Consider the following 13,818-nt stretch of genomic DNA (forward strand, 5'->3'; position numbering starts at 1 on the left):
TGGTAAGAAATTAAAAAAGTGGAAAGAACATAATACGAAGTAGTAATCAGAGTAAAAAGTGAAGAGATTGTATTTTGTTAATAACAAATTTGGAGAAGTACTAGACTAAACATATACTACCTTCTAAAGTATCTCACAATACAGAGCTATTGATAGGTTAAATTCAATTATGGTAGACGAAAGAATATAAGAAATATGAAATATGTTGCGAGCTGACTTTGTTCTGAAGTAGTACGTGAAGTTGTGTGAAATGACGTAGTGTCATTTGTTTTGCAGTGTGACCATATACATTTTCTGCAAATAACAGACGTAATCGAACAATTTGAGAAACTAACCTTAATTCATAGAAGGAAAAGTAAATTCAGAGAAGTACAAGTCTACGGGGTGTACAGGTCCCCGGTAGAGAGAGAAGGCGTTCCTAATGAGGCACTTTTCGAAATGTCCAATTTGTTAAGTACTGCTGATTTAGATCCTACTATTTCTCGGACTAAACAACCATCAAATAAATAGTTCCCAATAACCTAGCTTAGGAATTATTCCAGTAGTAACGAGAGGGAAGAGCAATTCTACGGCGAACTTGAGCAAGAGGTAAAAATGAGTGTTTCAAGATAATATTGCCAGCCGATCTTGAGAAAAACGCTACAAGAAAGCAAAAACTCAAAGTCTCTCATACAAGTTGATATTTTGTTTGTCGCACCATAACCCGTCTGAAAACGAATTCAAATTCAATCCTGCGAATTGCAATGCTTTTATGACTCAATGTCTTTGTTTAATCTAAAATAAAAATAAAATTATGTAGATCACCTTGACATATTGATCATTCCCACCAGTAACCATGTATAGCCCATTTTTCGAGATATCCAATGTATTAAGTGCTGCTGATTTAGATCCTTCTATTTCTCGGACTAGAGAGCCATCAAATACTTCCCAATAACCTAGCTGACGATTTGTTCCTGTAGTAACCAGCTGGCAGCCATTAGGGTGGTATTTCACACACATGAAAAGAGTTGTAGAAAAGAGAATCGCTAACCGTGCAGCTTTCCTGAAAATTTCTTATTTGTTAAGGTGACAAAATTTACAATTAATCTAAAACAAATTAAATATTTGTTCAATAAATATCTATTACATTCGAATTGTAAGTTAGTTCAAACAAATTGTTTGAGAGTTAGTTGTCAAATTGCAATAAAAAAAACATTAGTTTTGTTAATATATTGCTGTCAGTATTAAACCTTTAGGTTTTGTTCCAATAATTATAAAATGACACTTTTGCACCAGAGGTCCCGGAAAAGAAATGCTTTGCGCAAAGTTCTGATTCTTCCTTTTATGCGAAATGACGAACAAAAACGATAAATTACTAACACTATATCCCATATTATACAAGTGCCGTCAGTACTTGCTGATACAGCTTCAGTATCATCGGGTGACACGTCCAAAGAAGAAACAGGTCCTTTATGTTCTTTTAATACTCTCCATAAACTCCTTACGTTTCTACTTATTTGCCAAATTCTTACCTAAAAACAATGAATAGTAGTTTTATTTGAAAATTATTTCTGACAAAGTACAAAAAATATATGGTGGCATTGTGAATTAAGCTAGAGTTCATACAGATGGGCAGATACAAAGATGGGAACTGATTAAAAATACAATTTAATCACAAATTTAATTGATTTTTTTTCCTTCCTTTTAGATATTTTAAGGTTTTACTACCTCTAAGTATTTTCTTATTAAATCTCTAACCAAACTTCCGAGAAGAATGAAAATCAATACATCGAAAGTGCAGTTTTAAAGAAAGGCTTTTCCTATAATTTACTATGAATTCGCCAAACGGATTCATTTGAAGCTGATCTAATGGCCTACTTAAGCTTAAATGTCAGTTTGGCTTGTAATTTTTTTTAATTAACAGTTTGATTCAGAGGGAATGTGTCGCATCCTATCAACATTATTATTAATTTGAGCACATTTTTCTTTTTATTATGCAATTCTAAGTTACAATAAAATTCAATTATATTCGTAAATTATGGCAAGAAAAAGTCGTGCGAGTGTTCATACGAGATTCTTTTCATAAGAAAGTAAACTGTCGAATTTTGGCGAAAAATATTCGAAAATAATCTTGAAAATTGAGTATATTATTTTTTTTGAATAATTGGTAATCATTTTCTTTAATATTTACGTAAGGTTATTATTATTTCTAAAATAACAAAAAAATGCTATTAAGATATTAGGAAATAATAAAGGTTTAGAAAAATATTTGAAAGGTATTGAAGCACCATTGTTAATAAACTTTCACCAGCCATGAATCGTTTTCATTGGACAGGGCGTGATCACACTTATGGGTGGGTATGACCCGCCCACAGTCTGCAACCATAGTACATTGTGATTGGTCAAAACTTTAAACCTAATAATTTCAAAGAATTAAGTAATTACATTTTTTTTTCGACATTTCTCCCATAGGTATTTGATAAACTATCTATCGATTTAAGCAATAAAAAAAAAATCCCGGTAAAAATAGGAAAAATAATATTATTTTAGCAATAATACTTCGTCTTTTACGCAAATATCGTTAACAGAATCAAAAAAGTTGAGAATCTATTATTTTGACAATCTATCTACTACACATCTCCATGTTAGTGAAGTAAGTAATTTGAGCTACTTCTTTTTCTTTTCACCTTTGCAATTCCACTCTGGTGGAACCTCGTTTTGTAGATCATTCCAGGATTAGAAATATCTGAAGTAAGGCTACATTACTCAATTAATTTGTAATTGTTTTAGTCTTATGCATACATTATAGTAATTCTCACTTTATGGTACATTGAACAAACTTTATATTGACTTGCGGCTTATAAAGTAGGCGAATACTACTTTAATGAAATCATCTTTTTCATCTTTTTGAACCGAGTATTCAAAGTGAGTTATTCACTCACTATGGATTCACTCGCGGATAGAGAGGATGTGTTTTATTCCTCATTTATCAGTATTTTCCGTGAGCTGATAACACTTTGCAAGTTAAAAGAATTACTTGTTACTACTCCAGTAAACTATTTATTATGGCTATTTGTTTTACAGATTTCAATTACGAAAATCCTTTTGATCATGGTGCCCCTACCAAACAATTGTTCCAACGATACGTCAATACAGACGTCATCAGAACTAATTCCAAAGACCGGATTGCGATAAACTTCAAGCACTCTCCTCAACAATATATTGAATTGTAGACAAAAGGAGTCAACCACACAAGGTTTGGGAGAGGGTCTTTGGGAATAGAAAGGGAACAATATTAAGAGAGAAGCTATTTCAATAGTTTTTACTTATTCTCCAAGCACTTTTGCAATTGATGGCACTCAAATTCGTTGAAGGAAGGTGCCAAGTTTCAGTAAAGTGAAATTATTCATGTAGATGAGGACCAGATTGGTAAAGTGAAGGAGCCGAGTTTGATGATGAAGCACCAGCTAGACAGAATGAAGATGCATTGGATCAGGATCCTGGGTCAACTACTGGCAAAGTTGTGGTTATAAAAATTTAATCGTCAAAAGTGATTAAAACTTAATTTAGAATTTAATTCATTAAATTAAAATGCTGATTATTTAATTTTAATCTTAATTTTTAGTTATTATTAAAAATTTAAATTGATTAAATCCCAATTAAATTAAAAGTGAATTTAATTCAATCAACTAATTTGGGTCGATTACATTTTTTAAATTAAATTTTGTTTTAATTCAATTGGAATTGAACTGATTAATTTTTGCCCATCTCTGGTTCATACTAAATTGTCAGTGTAATGAATTTTTTTTTGGTAAACCAATAATCTATCAGAGTCTGGAGAGTGAAGAAATATTTACAAGAACTCGGCATTGTTCCAGATTTAACTTAGGTTCATTATTACTGTATAATTAATTTGAATTTAATAATTTTTAAATTGTGTTCCTTGAATTGAATTGTAATAGTGTATATAATATATATTTTCTATAAATTTCAAATAAAATCTTTTCGCTACTACTTACAAAATTATTGAAAATTCGGAAAAGCCGTACAGTACCGGTGGATTTCCTTCCAACCTTTAATTTGGTTAGACATTTATACTCATAATTATTTTACAGGTGTAATAACCAACAATTTACTGAAGCGATACTTTAGATAAAAACTAATAATGATGGAAAATTACACACCTCTCCTTCCAGGCCTCCAGTCACCAACTTTTTACAATCGGATGTCATGGCCATTGCTGTTACACCCTTGTTATGAGCATTGTGAATTGTGTACACCAATCTACCACTTTGAGGAGTAAATGCTCTTATATTACCGTCATTCCAACCTGGATTAAAATCAAGAGTTGAAAATATGTTTAAATGTTACATAGAAATGTAATATAACTTGAAAAAAAAAAAAAAAAAAACTTCTTTACCAGTAATGATATTTCTTCCATCTGGAGCAAATAATACAGAAGAGCAAGTAAAATTTGGTACTCTAATACGAAGCAATTCCCTGGACATGCTGACACTCCAAATTCGTACATCATCTTTACTAGATGTCGCAAATACATCGGAATAATTACTAAAAAGCAAAATAATAAAGCGCTATTTAAATACAGCAACAAAACGTTTTTGATATTAAATCTTAAAAAACATTAAACCTTAAAGGAAGTTAATCTTTTTTTTTTTTAAAAAAAAATATTTTTTAAGTTGTTGAAGAGAATTTTATAGAGATTCTATTATGGCCAGCTGAAGTTACGATAGCTGGTCATTTTTCTAAGGTAGCTGACCAACTACTAGGAACCTCACATTATGATATAAAATTTTACCAACGAATGGAATGACTCAAACTGATCATCTCCCAATTTATAGTTTGCAAACATCCATATCTGAGTCAGATAGCGTGGTGACGACAACGGACAGAATCTTTATAATCAGAAGTAAAATTTTTCCGCTCAAAACTAAACGTTCAATCTCCGAAAATGAATAGAAATCCGAAACGCTCAGAAACACAAAAAACAGGCATAGTGCAAGAGAAGAAAGCACCGAGCGAAAGCCAATAATTTTGTAGTTCAAAGCAGTTTTAACGTCTGCCTATGTAAGTTTAAACTTTCTGAAAGTCTAAATCGTAAATAAAACATACAACCCACAGGAAGTATGGACCAACTAACTACCTATTCAAAGATCTTGACGTCTTTAAGGGTGTCCCAGCTAACAAGCATTTAATTTAATTTACTCTCAACACACATAGTATATTTAATGGCCTGGAGAGGTGACTTATATGTACTGATATTAGCTTCCGTGCCCCTCACCTGAGCAATAGTTGGACGTAAAGTCCGCTCGAAAATCCTACTAAACCTACTCAGGATCTGCGAAAACTCTCTGGTAAACTCAAGATGGTAATCTCATGTCCTCTCATACATACACAGGTACAACAATTCACACCGATCTATTTGATGAATTGAACAGCAGCTATACGCGCCCATAGCGTCGTGAAACGCACTGCTTCGTTCCTTCACACAGATCATTTAAAAATATTCATACAAATTAAATAATATTTTAAGCAAAATTTTTCATTACTTTGGAAAGGTAAGACTATAAATTGCTTGAGTATGACATGTCAGGTACAGATCAACTTTGAAAGTCTCAAAGTCAATGATAAGCATCTCACATTTTATCGTGCCCACAAGGATTCGCTTCTTGTTGAATAGAAACTGCATTGATGTCACCAATGCTCCTACACTGCAAGTTTTCATCTGAAAGATCATGAGATTAAATAATAGCATATTATTATTTAATTAATTAATTTATTATTTATTATATTTGTTGCGCATCAACAACCAACAAATTATCATTATTTTTAGCATACTTATAAGAATACAATTTTTATTATATGGTATATATATTCTACCGTTGTTGCTTTCTACTGACACAGACGATATACCGTTTATTTCAATACATTAATTCATCTTTCAGCTATTGCTAACGTTCAATCTCGTTTGCCACAATGAATTAGACACAAACGTACGAAAAACTCTTTCCAAAATTTTCAAATTGATAGTACGGGAATACTGTGGAAGGAATTACGGTCGAAACATAAAAATGCAACTGGACACCTTACTGACCTGGAACCTACATAAGCATTCAAATTAATACAGATCCACACAAACTCTTAACTCCATTCTCCCATAAAAGGTTGGACACCACTAAAACCAATGCTCTACATTTCTCTACATGTCTATACTCTTAGAACTTTACTAACTTATGCTTTCTCGGGTGGAATGGGAATGAAGCTGCATGTATGACAAAAGTAGCTACTGCCGTATCGCATTAGGGGCAACTTGGTTAATCTGAATGAACAAATCCACAGGGAGCTGAAAGTATTCACTGTATATGACTTGATAGAGAAGATAGTGTAAACAATCTACAGAAGTAGCTGACTTGTGCCGAAGAAAACAGATGTTGCCGACAAAACCAAAACAACAAGACCAACTACAAACCTTAACAATAAGATTTAATTAGCTAAAAAAGGACTGACCTAATTTACACACTACACATTAATTTAGTAATTTTGTAAGCCATTAATAAGTTGCACGTAAAATAAAGATGGTTTTCCTTTACAAATTATTGAGCAAGTTAAAGATGATACCTAAAGAGGAGAATTGTGGAGGTTACCAATCTCAGATGTACTGTTTCAATTTTGAAGTATTATTTTTTTCTGGTACAGTATAAGAAGGAGGCTACTAAAACGAATTTAAGCATAAATCATCTCTAAAATTAAAGTTGAAAGCTTCACTTACCGGTACAAAAAGCGGATAGGTAGGTATTATTAGTTTATGCGAGACGTTCTTATCTAAACGATTTATTTTCACTTGTTGTTGCCGTACTAGTTGTATGGTTCCATCACCTGCTCCAACTACCATAAGGTCATCTTTTAACATCAACAGCGACCTGACACCTAATGCAATTAGTGTTCCATTAAGCACACACAGCAAAATACTTGAGAAGAATAAAAATCTAACAACTTTAAACTAACTTTAATAACTACCGTCACATACAGTAAATTGTACTATCTTAACCCTACATATATTATATTAAAGGCCTAACAAAAATGAGAATTGACCGGATATGTTATGGTTTAGAACACCTGATTCAATTTTTATTTATTCCAGTTGCGGGATCGTGGATCCTAGTTTCTTCAATTTCATTAAACACTTTTTTATACCTAGAGTCAATCCAGTAGTCTAACTAAAGGATGTCATCAGGGTAAGCATATTCTGCAATTGATCCTACAATATGGCATGTAAACGTAATGTGTAATTTTTGGCTTGTTGGCGAAGTCTAGAAGAAAACATAAGATGCATTTTCTCATCATAATACAGAGCGTTTTTAAGGTTGAGTAGAAGCCCAAAGGGCTCATTGTGTCCCATTGATATACATCTACATAGTTTTACATAACCCAATTGTTGAATTTTTCTTTTAATGTTCTTTTAAAGGATGATATTCCAGGAATCCATATACACTTTCAAGAAATCTATTATCTTCTTATTAATCTCGCGGATTAGTAAATGCGCAGCAGCCAGCTACGGGTTACTGGGTTGAAAGCTCTTACACGGTGCTCTATGGAATTCCCAAGCCTGTGGCAATAAATTGATTGGCATTTAGGATGCAATTGTATTTTTTTATTAGGGAATCTAAACTACCTTCAGAGGCTCCGATAAGGGAATTCCCATATATTTCAAGGTGCAGAGAGTCCAGTATCTTTTATCAACTTTTGCTATTCTGACACATCAACAGTGTGCTCTAGCTGTGTGGGGCTCATTATTAAATTTGCAGCAGTTGAGACCCAAGTATTCAGCAGGTTGGACACCTAAAATGATGATCTAGAGTGCCGATTTCGTTTTGTTGTAATGTCTTTTATATTTTGAAGCTTAAGATAATAATTTACGGCCATGGTTGACAATTATAATTGAGCTGATAATTCTTTGGGATTAACTTTAATGTCGGACATAAGAGCTCTCCAACGATTCTACATTCGACAGTCTGAAAAAGTTAAAATCCGTTTTAACTCGTGTAGCCAGTTAGTATGCGTAGATTACCACTAAATGCATTTATGAACGAGTTCATTTCATCCTTCTGGGCCTACATTCTGGTCTCAGGCCCTCTATTCGGGGGAAAGTAGCTGCTACTCCTCCATGCTCTATCTAGGGAGCAGAATACGTATAATGAAACCGATTGTAAAATATTGTTTGCCACAGACCTATGTGCCATGTACAACGGCATATTGGTTCTCAGCAGTGGCTACAAGAACGCCATGGCGATCCCCAGGTAGCGGATTTATTACACCTTTTCTTCGCCGCTAAGACGCTGGCCTAAAATAGGAGTGGACTGGAGGAAGGCAAGTATAATACAGGGAATTAAAACAAAAACAAACTAGATAACGACAGTTGTTCCTTTAGTCACCTCTTACAACAAACAGTGAATACCGTGGCCGTATTCTAACCTCTAAGCTAAAAGAGATTCATTTTATTATTATGTATTGCTTTTCATTTCTTATATTTAATTTTTAAAAAAAAAACTGTTTAAAAAATTATAAGAAATCAAGTTTTACTAAAGAATGCATTCAAGTTGCGAAATCTTTTATAGAAGAATAAGTTTCTACTAAAAAACAATTTTAATAACAAAACTACGTATTACAGAATTATAAAAAATACACATACCAACAACCCAAAGTTCAGGCTGAAGAGGTCGCTTCTTCTGTGGTGAATGTTTAGCAAAGCAGCCTACGAGGGACGGAGTTGAGATAGGTTGAGAATTCTTCAAATCTTCCTTGCAAAAATTTAGTTTGACTTTCATTAGATCTCCAGTACTTGTACCGCACCAGGCAAATTCATCTTTTTTATCAACCTAAAAATTAAATTATAGATATAATTACAATTTTCTGGTGCTAAGTAGTTAGAGTATCTGTATTATTTGGTTGCTGATTAGGACACTTAATCTAATAAACAATCAATTTGACGCTATTTGAGAATCTGATTTTTTTAAATTGTTTAATGTATTCACACATACCCTGAGATTTTTCTTTTTTTTTAATAAAAAAGATATTTACACATTCACGAGTAAGATATAACTGCAAACATTAGTGGTAATTTGATAAGATGAGAGGAATATGTGGGTATCAGATAGTTTCTCCCAGACAGTCGCGTGTGAAAATAGTGCCATCCATAACTTCTTTGTAAAGTCTTCATCTGACGTCTGATGCGACTGAACAGTTTTTTGGGTGGAGGAGGGATAGATTGTGAAAATGCATGATTGCATAGCCTACCTTGAGGTAGCAAAAGAAAGGTGGCCTCGTGGTGAGTAACTTGACATTGTTATTGGTACTCTAAAGAAAGTATTTTATCGGCGTTAATCACCACATAAAAGTCCTTACCCCATTCTAATCAACCAATCATCGAATTCGACGACACCACCACCCTACCCCATCCTTCTTAATCGCCAAATCAGGAACTTGGATAAAAGCTTTAGGCCACGCCCCTTCCCCCCTTAATCCATTAATCGGCGAATTTAACGACACCACCTTCAGTGTGTAAGAGCACAAAATTTCATACGAATAATCTGTTGTTTACTATGGGAGTTACAAGGGCTCCATTTCACAGCAAAACCATGACCCAAAAAAATTTCAACTCTCAATATCTTCTCAACTAATGGATCTGTACTCAAGAAAACTATAGCATACTACTCAGTAAAACCGAGTGTGTAAGTGCACAAAATTTCATGCGAATAATCTTTTGTTTACTGTAGGATTTATGAGGGCCCCATTTCATAGCAAAACCATGACCCAAAAAAATTTCAACTCTCAATATCTTCTTAACTAATGGTTCTGTACTCAAGAAAATTATAGCATACTACTCAGTAAAATAGAGTGTGTAAGAGCACAAAATTTCATACGAATAATCTGTTGTTTTCTGTGGGAGTTACAAGGGCTCCATTTCACAGCAAAACCATGACCCAAAAAAATTTCAACTCTCAATATCTTCTCAACTAATGGATCTGTACTTAAGAAAACTATAGCATACTACTCAGTAAAATGGAGTCTGCAAGAGCACAAAATTTCATACGAATAATCTGTTGTTTACTGTGGGAGTTACAAGGGCCCCATTTCACAGCAAAACCATGACCCAAAAAAATATCAACTCTCAATATCTTCTTAACTAATGGTTCTGTACTCAAGAAAACTATAGCATACTACTCAGTAAAATAGAGTGTGTAAGAGCACAAAATTTCATGCGAATAATCTGTTGTTTACTGTGGGAGTTACAAGGGCTCCATTTCAGAGAAAAACCATGACCCAAAAAAATTTCAACTCTCAATATCTTCTCAACTAATGGATCTGTACTCAAGAAAACTATAACATACTACTCAGTAAAACAGAGTGTGTAAGAGCACAAAATTTGTTACGAATAATCTGTTGTTTACAGTGGGAATTATAAGTGCTCCATTTCACAGCAAAACCATGACCCAAAAAATGTCAACTCTCAATATCTTCTCAACTAATGGTTGTGTACTCAAGAAAACTATAGCATACTACTCAGTAAAATAGAGTGTATAAGTGCACAAAATATCATACGAATAATCTTTTGTGTACTGTAGGAGTTATGAGGGCCCCATTTCACAGCAAAACCATGACCCAAAAATATTTCAACTCTCAATATCTTCTCAACTAATGGTTCTGAACTCAAGAAAACTATAGCATACTACTCAGCATAATAGAGCCTGTAGGAGCACAAAATTTCATACGAATAATCTGTTGTTTACAGTGGGAGTTACAAGGGCTCTATTTCACAGCAAAACCATGACCCAAAAAAATTTCAACTCTCAATATCTTCTCAACTAATGGTTCTGTACTCAAGAAAACTATAGCATACTACTCAGTAAAATGGAGTCTGCAAGAGCACAAAATTTCTTACGAATAATCTGTTGTTTACTGTGGGAGTTACAAGGGCTCCATTTCACAGCAAAACCATGACCCAAAAAAATTTCAACTCTCAATATCTTCTTAACTAATGGTTCTGTACTCAAGAAAACTATAGCATACTACTCAGTAAAATAGAGTGTGTAAGAGCACAAAATTTCATACGAATAATCTGTTGTTTACTGTGGGAGTTACAAGGGCTCCATTTCACAGCAAAACCATAACCCAAAAAAATTTCAACTCTCAATATCTTCTCAACTAATGGATCTGTACTCAAGAAAACTATAGCATACTACTCAGTAAAACCGAGTGTGTAAGTGCACAAAATTTCATGCGAATAATCTTTTGTTTACTGTAGGAGTTATGAGGGCCCCATTTCAAAGCAAAACCATGACCCAAAAAAATTTCAACTCTCAATATCTTCTCAACTAATGGTTCTGTACTCAAGAAAACTACAGCATACTACTCAGTAAAATAGAGTGTGTAAGAGCACAAAATTTCATACGAATAATCTGTTGTTTACTGTGGGAGTTACAAGGGCTCCATTTCACAGCAAAACCATGACCCAAAAAAATTTCAACTCTCAATATCTTCTCAACTAATGGTTCTGAATTCAAGAAAACTATAGCATACTACTCAGTATAATAGAGCCTGTAGGAGCACAAAATTTCATACTAATAATCTGTTGTTTACTGTGGGAGTTACAAGGGCTCCATTTCACAGCAAAACCATGACCCAAAAAAATTTCAACTCTCAATATCTTCTCAACTAATGGTTCTGTACTCAAGAAAACTATAGCATACTACTCAGTAAAATAGAGTGTGTAAGAGCACAAAATTTCATACGAATAATCTGTTGTTTTCTGTGGGAGTTACAAGGGCTCCATTTCACAGCAAAACCATGACCCAAAAAAATTTCAACTCTCAATATCTTCTCAACTAATGGATCTGTACTCAAGAAAACTATAGCATACTACTCGGTAAAACAGAGTGTATAAGTGCACAAAATTTCATACGAATAATCTTTTGTGTACTGTAGGAGTTATGAGGGCCCCATTTCACAGCAAAACCATGACCCAAAAATATTTCAACTCTCAATATCTTCTCAACTAATGGTTCTGAACTCGAGAAAACTATAGCATACTACTCAGCATAATAGAGCCTGTAGGAGCACAAAATTTCATACGAATAATCTGTTGTTTACTGTGGGAGTTACAAGGGCTCCATTTCACAGCAAAACCATGACCCAAAAAAATTTCAACTCTCAATATCTTTTTAACTAATGGATCTGTACTCAAGAAAACTATAGCACACTACTCAGTAAAACAGAGTGTGTAAGAGCACAAAATTTCATACGAATAATCTGTTGCTTACAGTGGGAGTTACAAGGGCTCCATTTCACAGCAAAACCATGACCCAAAAAAATTACAACTCTCAATATCTTCTCAACTAATGGTTCTGTACTCAAGAAAACTATAGCATACTACTCAGTAAAATGGAGTGTGTAAGAGCACAAAATTTCATACGAATAATCTGTTGTTTACTGTGGGAGTTACAAGGGCTCCATTTCACAGCAAAACCATGACCCAAAAAAATTTCAACTCTCAATATCTTCTCAACTAATGGATCTGTACATAAGAAAACTATAGCATACTACTCAGTAAAATGGAGTCTGCAACAGCACAAAATTTCATACGAATAATCTGTTGTTTACTGTGGGAGTTAGAAGGGCTCCATTTCATAGCAAAACCATAACCCAAAAAAATTTCAACTCTCAATATCTTCTCAACTAATGGATCTGTACTCAAGAAAACTATAGCATACTACTCAGTAAAACCGAGTGTGTAAGTGCACAAAATTTCATGCGCATAATCTTTTGTTTACTGTAGGAGTTACGAGGCCCCTAGTTCAAAGCAAAACCATGACCCAAAAAAATTTCAACTCTCAATATCTTCTCAACTAATGGTTCTGTACTCAAGAAAACTATAGCATACTACTCAGTAAAATAGAGTGTGTAAGAGCACAAAATTTCATACGAATAATCTGTTGTTTACTGTGGGAGTTACAAGGGCTCCATTTCACAGCAAAACCATGACCCAAAAAAATTTCAACTCTCAATATCTTCTCAACTAATGGATCTGTACTCAAGAAAACTATAGCATACTACTCAGTAAAACCGAGTGTGTAAGTGCACAAAATTTCATGCGAATAATCTTTTGTTTACTGTAGGAGTTATGAGGGCCCCATTTCACAGCAAAACCATGACCCAAAAAAATTTCAACTCTCAATATCGTCTCAACTAATGGTTCTGAACTCAAGAAAATTATAGCATACTACTCAGTATAATAGAGCCTGTAGGAGCACAAAATTTCATACGCATAATCTGTTGTTTACTGTGGGAGTTACAAGGGCTCCATTTTACAGCAAAACCATGACCCAAAAAAATTTCAACTCTCAATATCTTCTCAACTAATGGATCTGTACTCAAGAAAACTATAGCATACTACTCAGTAAAACCGTGTATGTAAGAGCACAAAATTTCATGCGAATAATCTGTTGTTTACAGTGGGAATTATAAGGGCCCCATTTCAAAGCAAAACCATGACCCAAAAAAATTTCAACTCTCAATATCTTCTCAACTAATGGTTCTGTACTCAAGAAAACTATAGCATACTACTCAGTAAAATAGAGTGTGTAAGAGCACAAAATTTCATACGAATAATCTTTTGTTTACTGTGGGAGTTACAAGGGCTCCATTTCACAGCAAAACCATGACCCCAAAAATTTCAACTCTCAATATCTTCTCAACTAATGGTTCTGTACTCAAGAAAACTATAGCATACTACTTAGTAAAATAAAGTCTGCAAGAGAACAAAAT

The 13,818-nt window shown here is 33.8% G+C and overlaps 1 protein-coding gene across 3 annotated transcripts in view; it reads right to left on the reverse strand.

The window, feature by feature from the left end:
* Window positions 1-13,818, reverse strand: part of LOC141449048 (cilia- and flagella-associated protein 52) — a 37,402-nt gene that overhangs the window by 3,488 nt on the left and 20,096 nt on the right. For all 3 annotated transcript variants that reach the window (XM_074118080.1, XM_074118079.1, XM_074118077.1), the window contains exons 5-11: window positions 8,687-8,873; window positions 6,767-6,924; window positions 5,547-5,722; window positions 4,400-4,548; window positions 4,164-4,309; window positions 1,360-1,511; window positions 805-1,042 (exon numbers count right to left, since the gene is read on the reverse strand). In XM_074118080.1, the coding sequence (XP_073974181.1) occupies window positions 805-1,042; window positions 1,360-1,511; window positions 4,164-4,309; window positions 4,400-4,548; window positions 5,547-5,722; window positions 6,767-6,924; window positions 8,687-8,873 (1,206 nt within the window). The remainder of the gene's footprint in view (window positions 1-804; window positions 1,043-1,359; window positions 1,512-4,163; window positions 4,310-4,399; window positions 4,549-5,546; window positions 5,723-6,766; window positions 6,925-8,686; window positions 8,874-13,818) is intronic.

The sequence above is a fragment of the Rhodnius prolixus genome, unplaced genomic scaffold (genome assembly GCF_049639745.1).
Source record: "Rhodnius prolixus isolate KJV_2025 unplaced genomic scaffold, Rpr scaffold_2, whole genome shotgun sequence".
In the NCBI taxonomy this organism is placed as follows: domain Eukaryota; kingdom Metazoa; phylum Arthropoda; class Insecta; order Hemiptera; family Reduviidae; genus Rhodnius; species Rhodnius prolixus.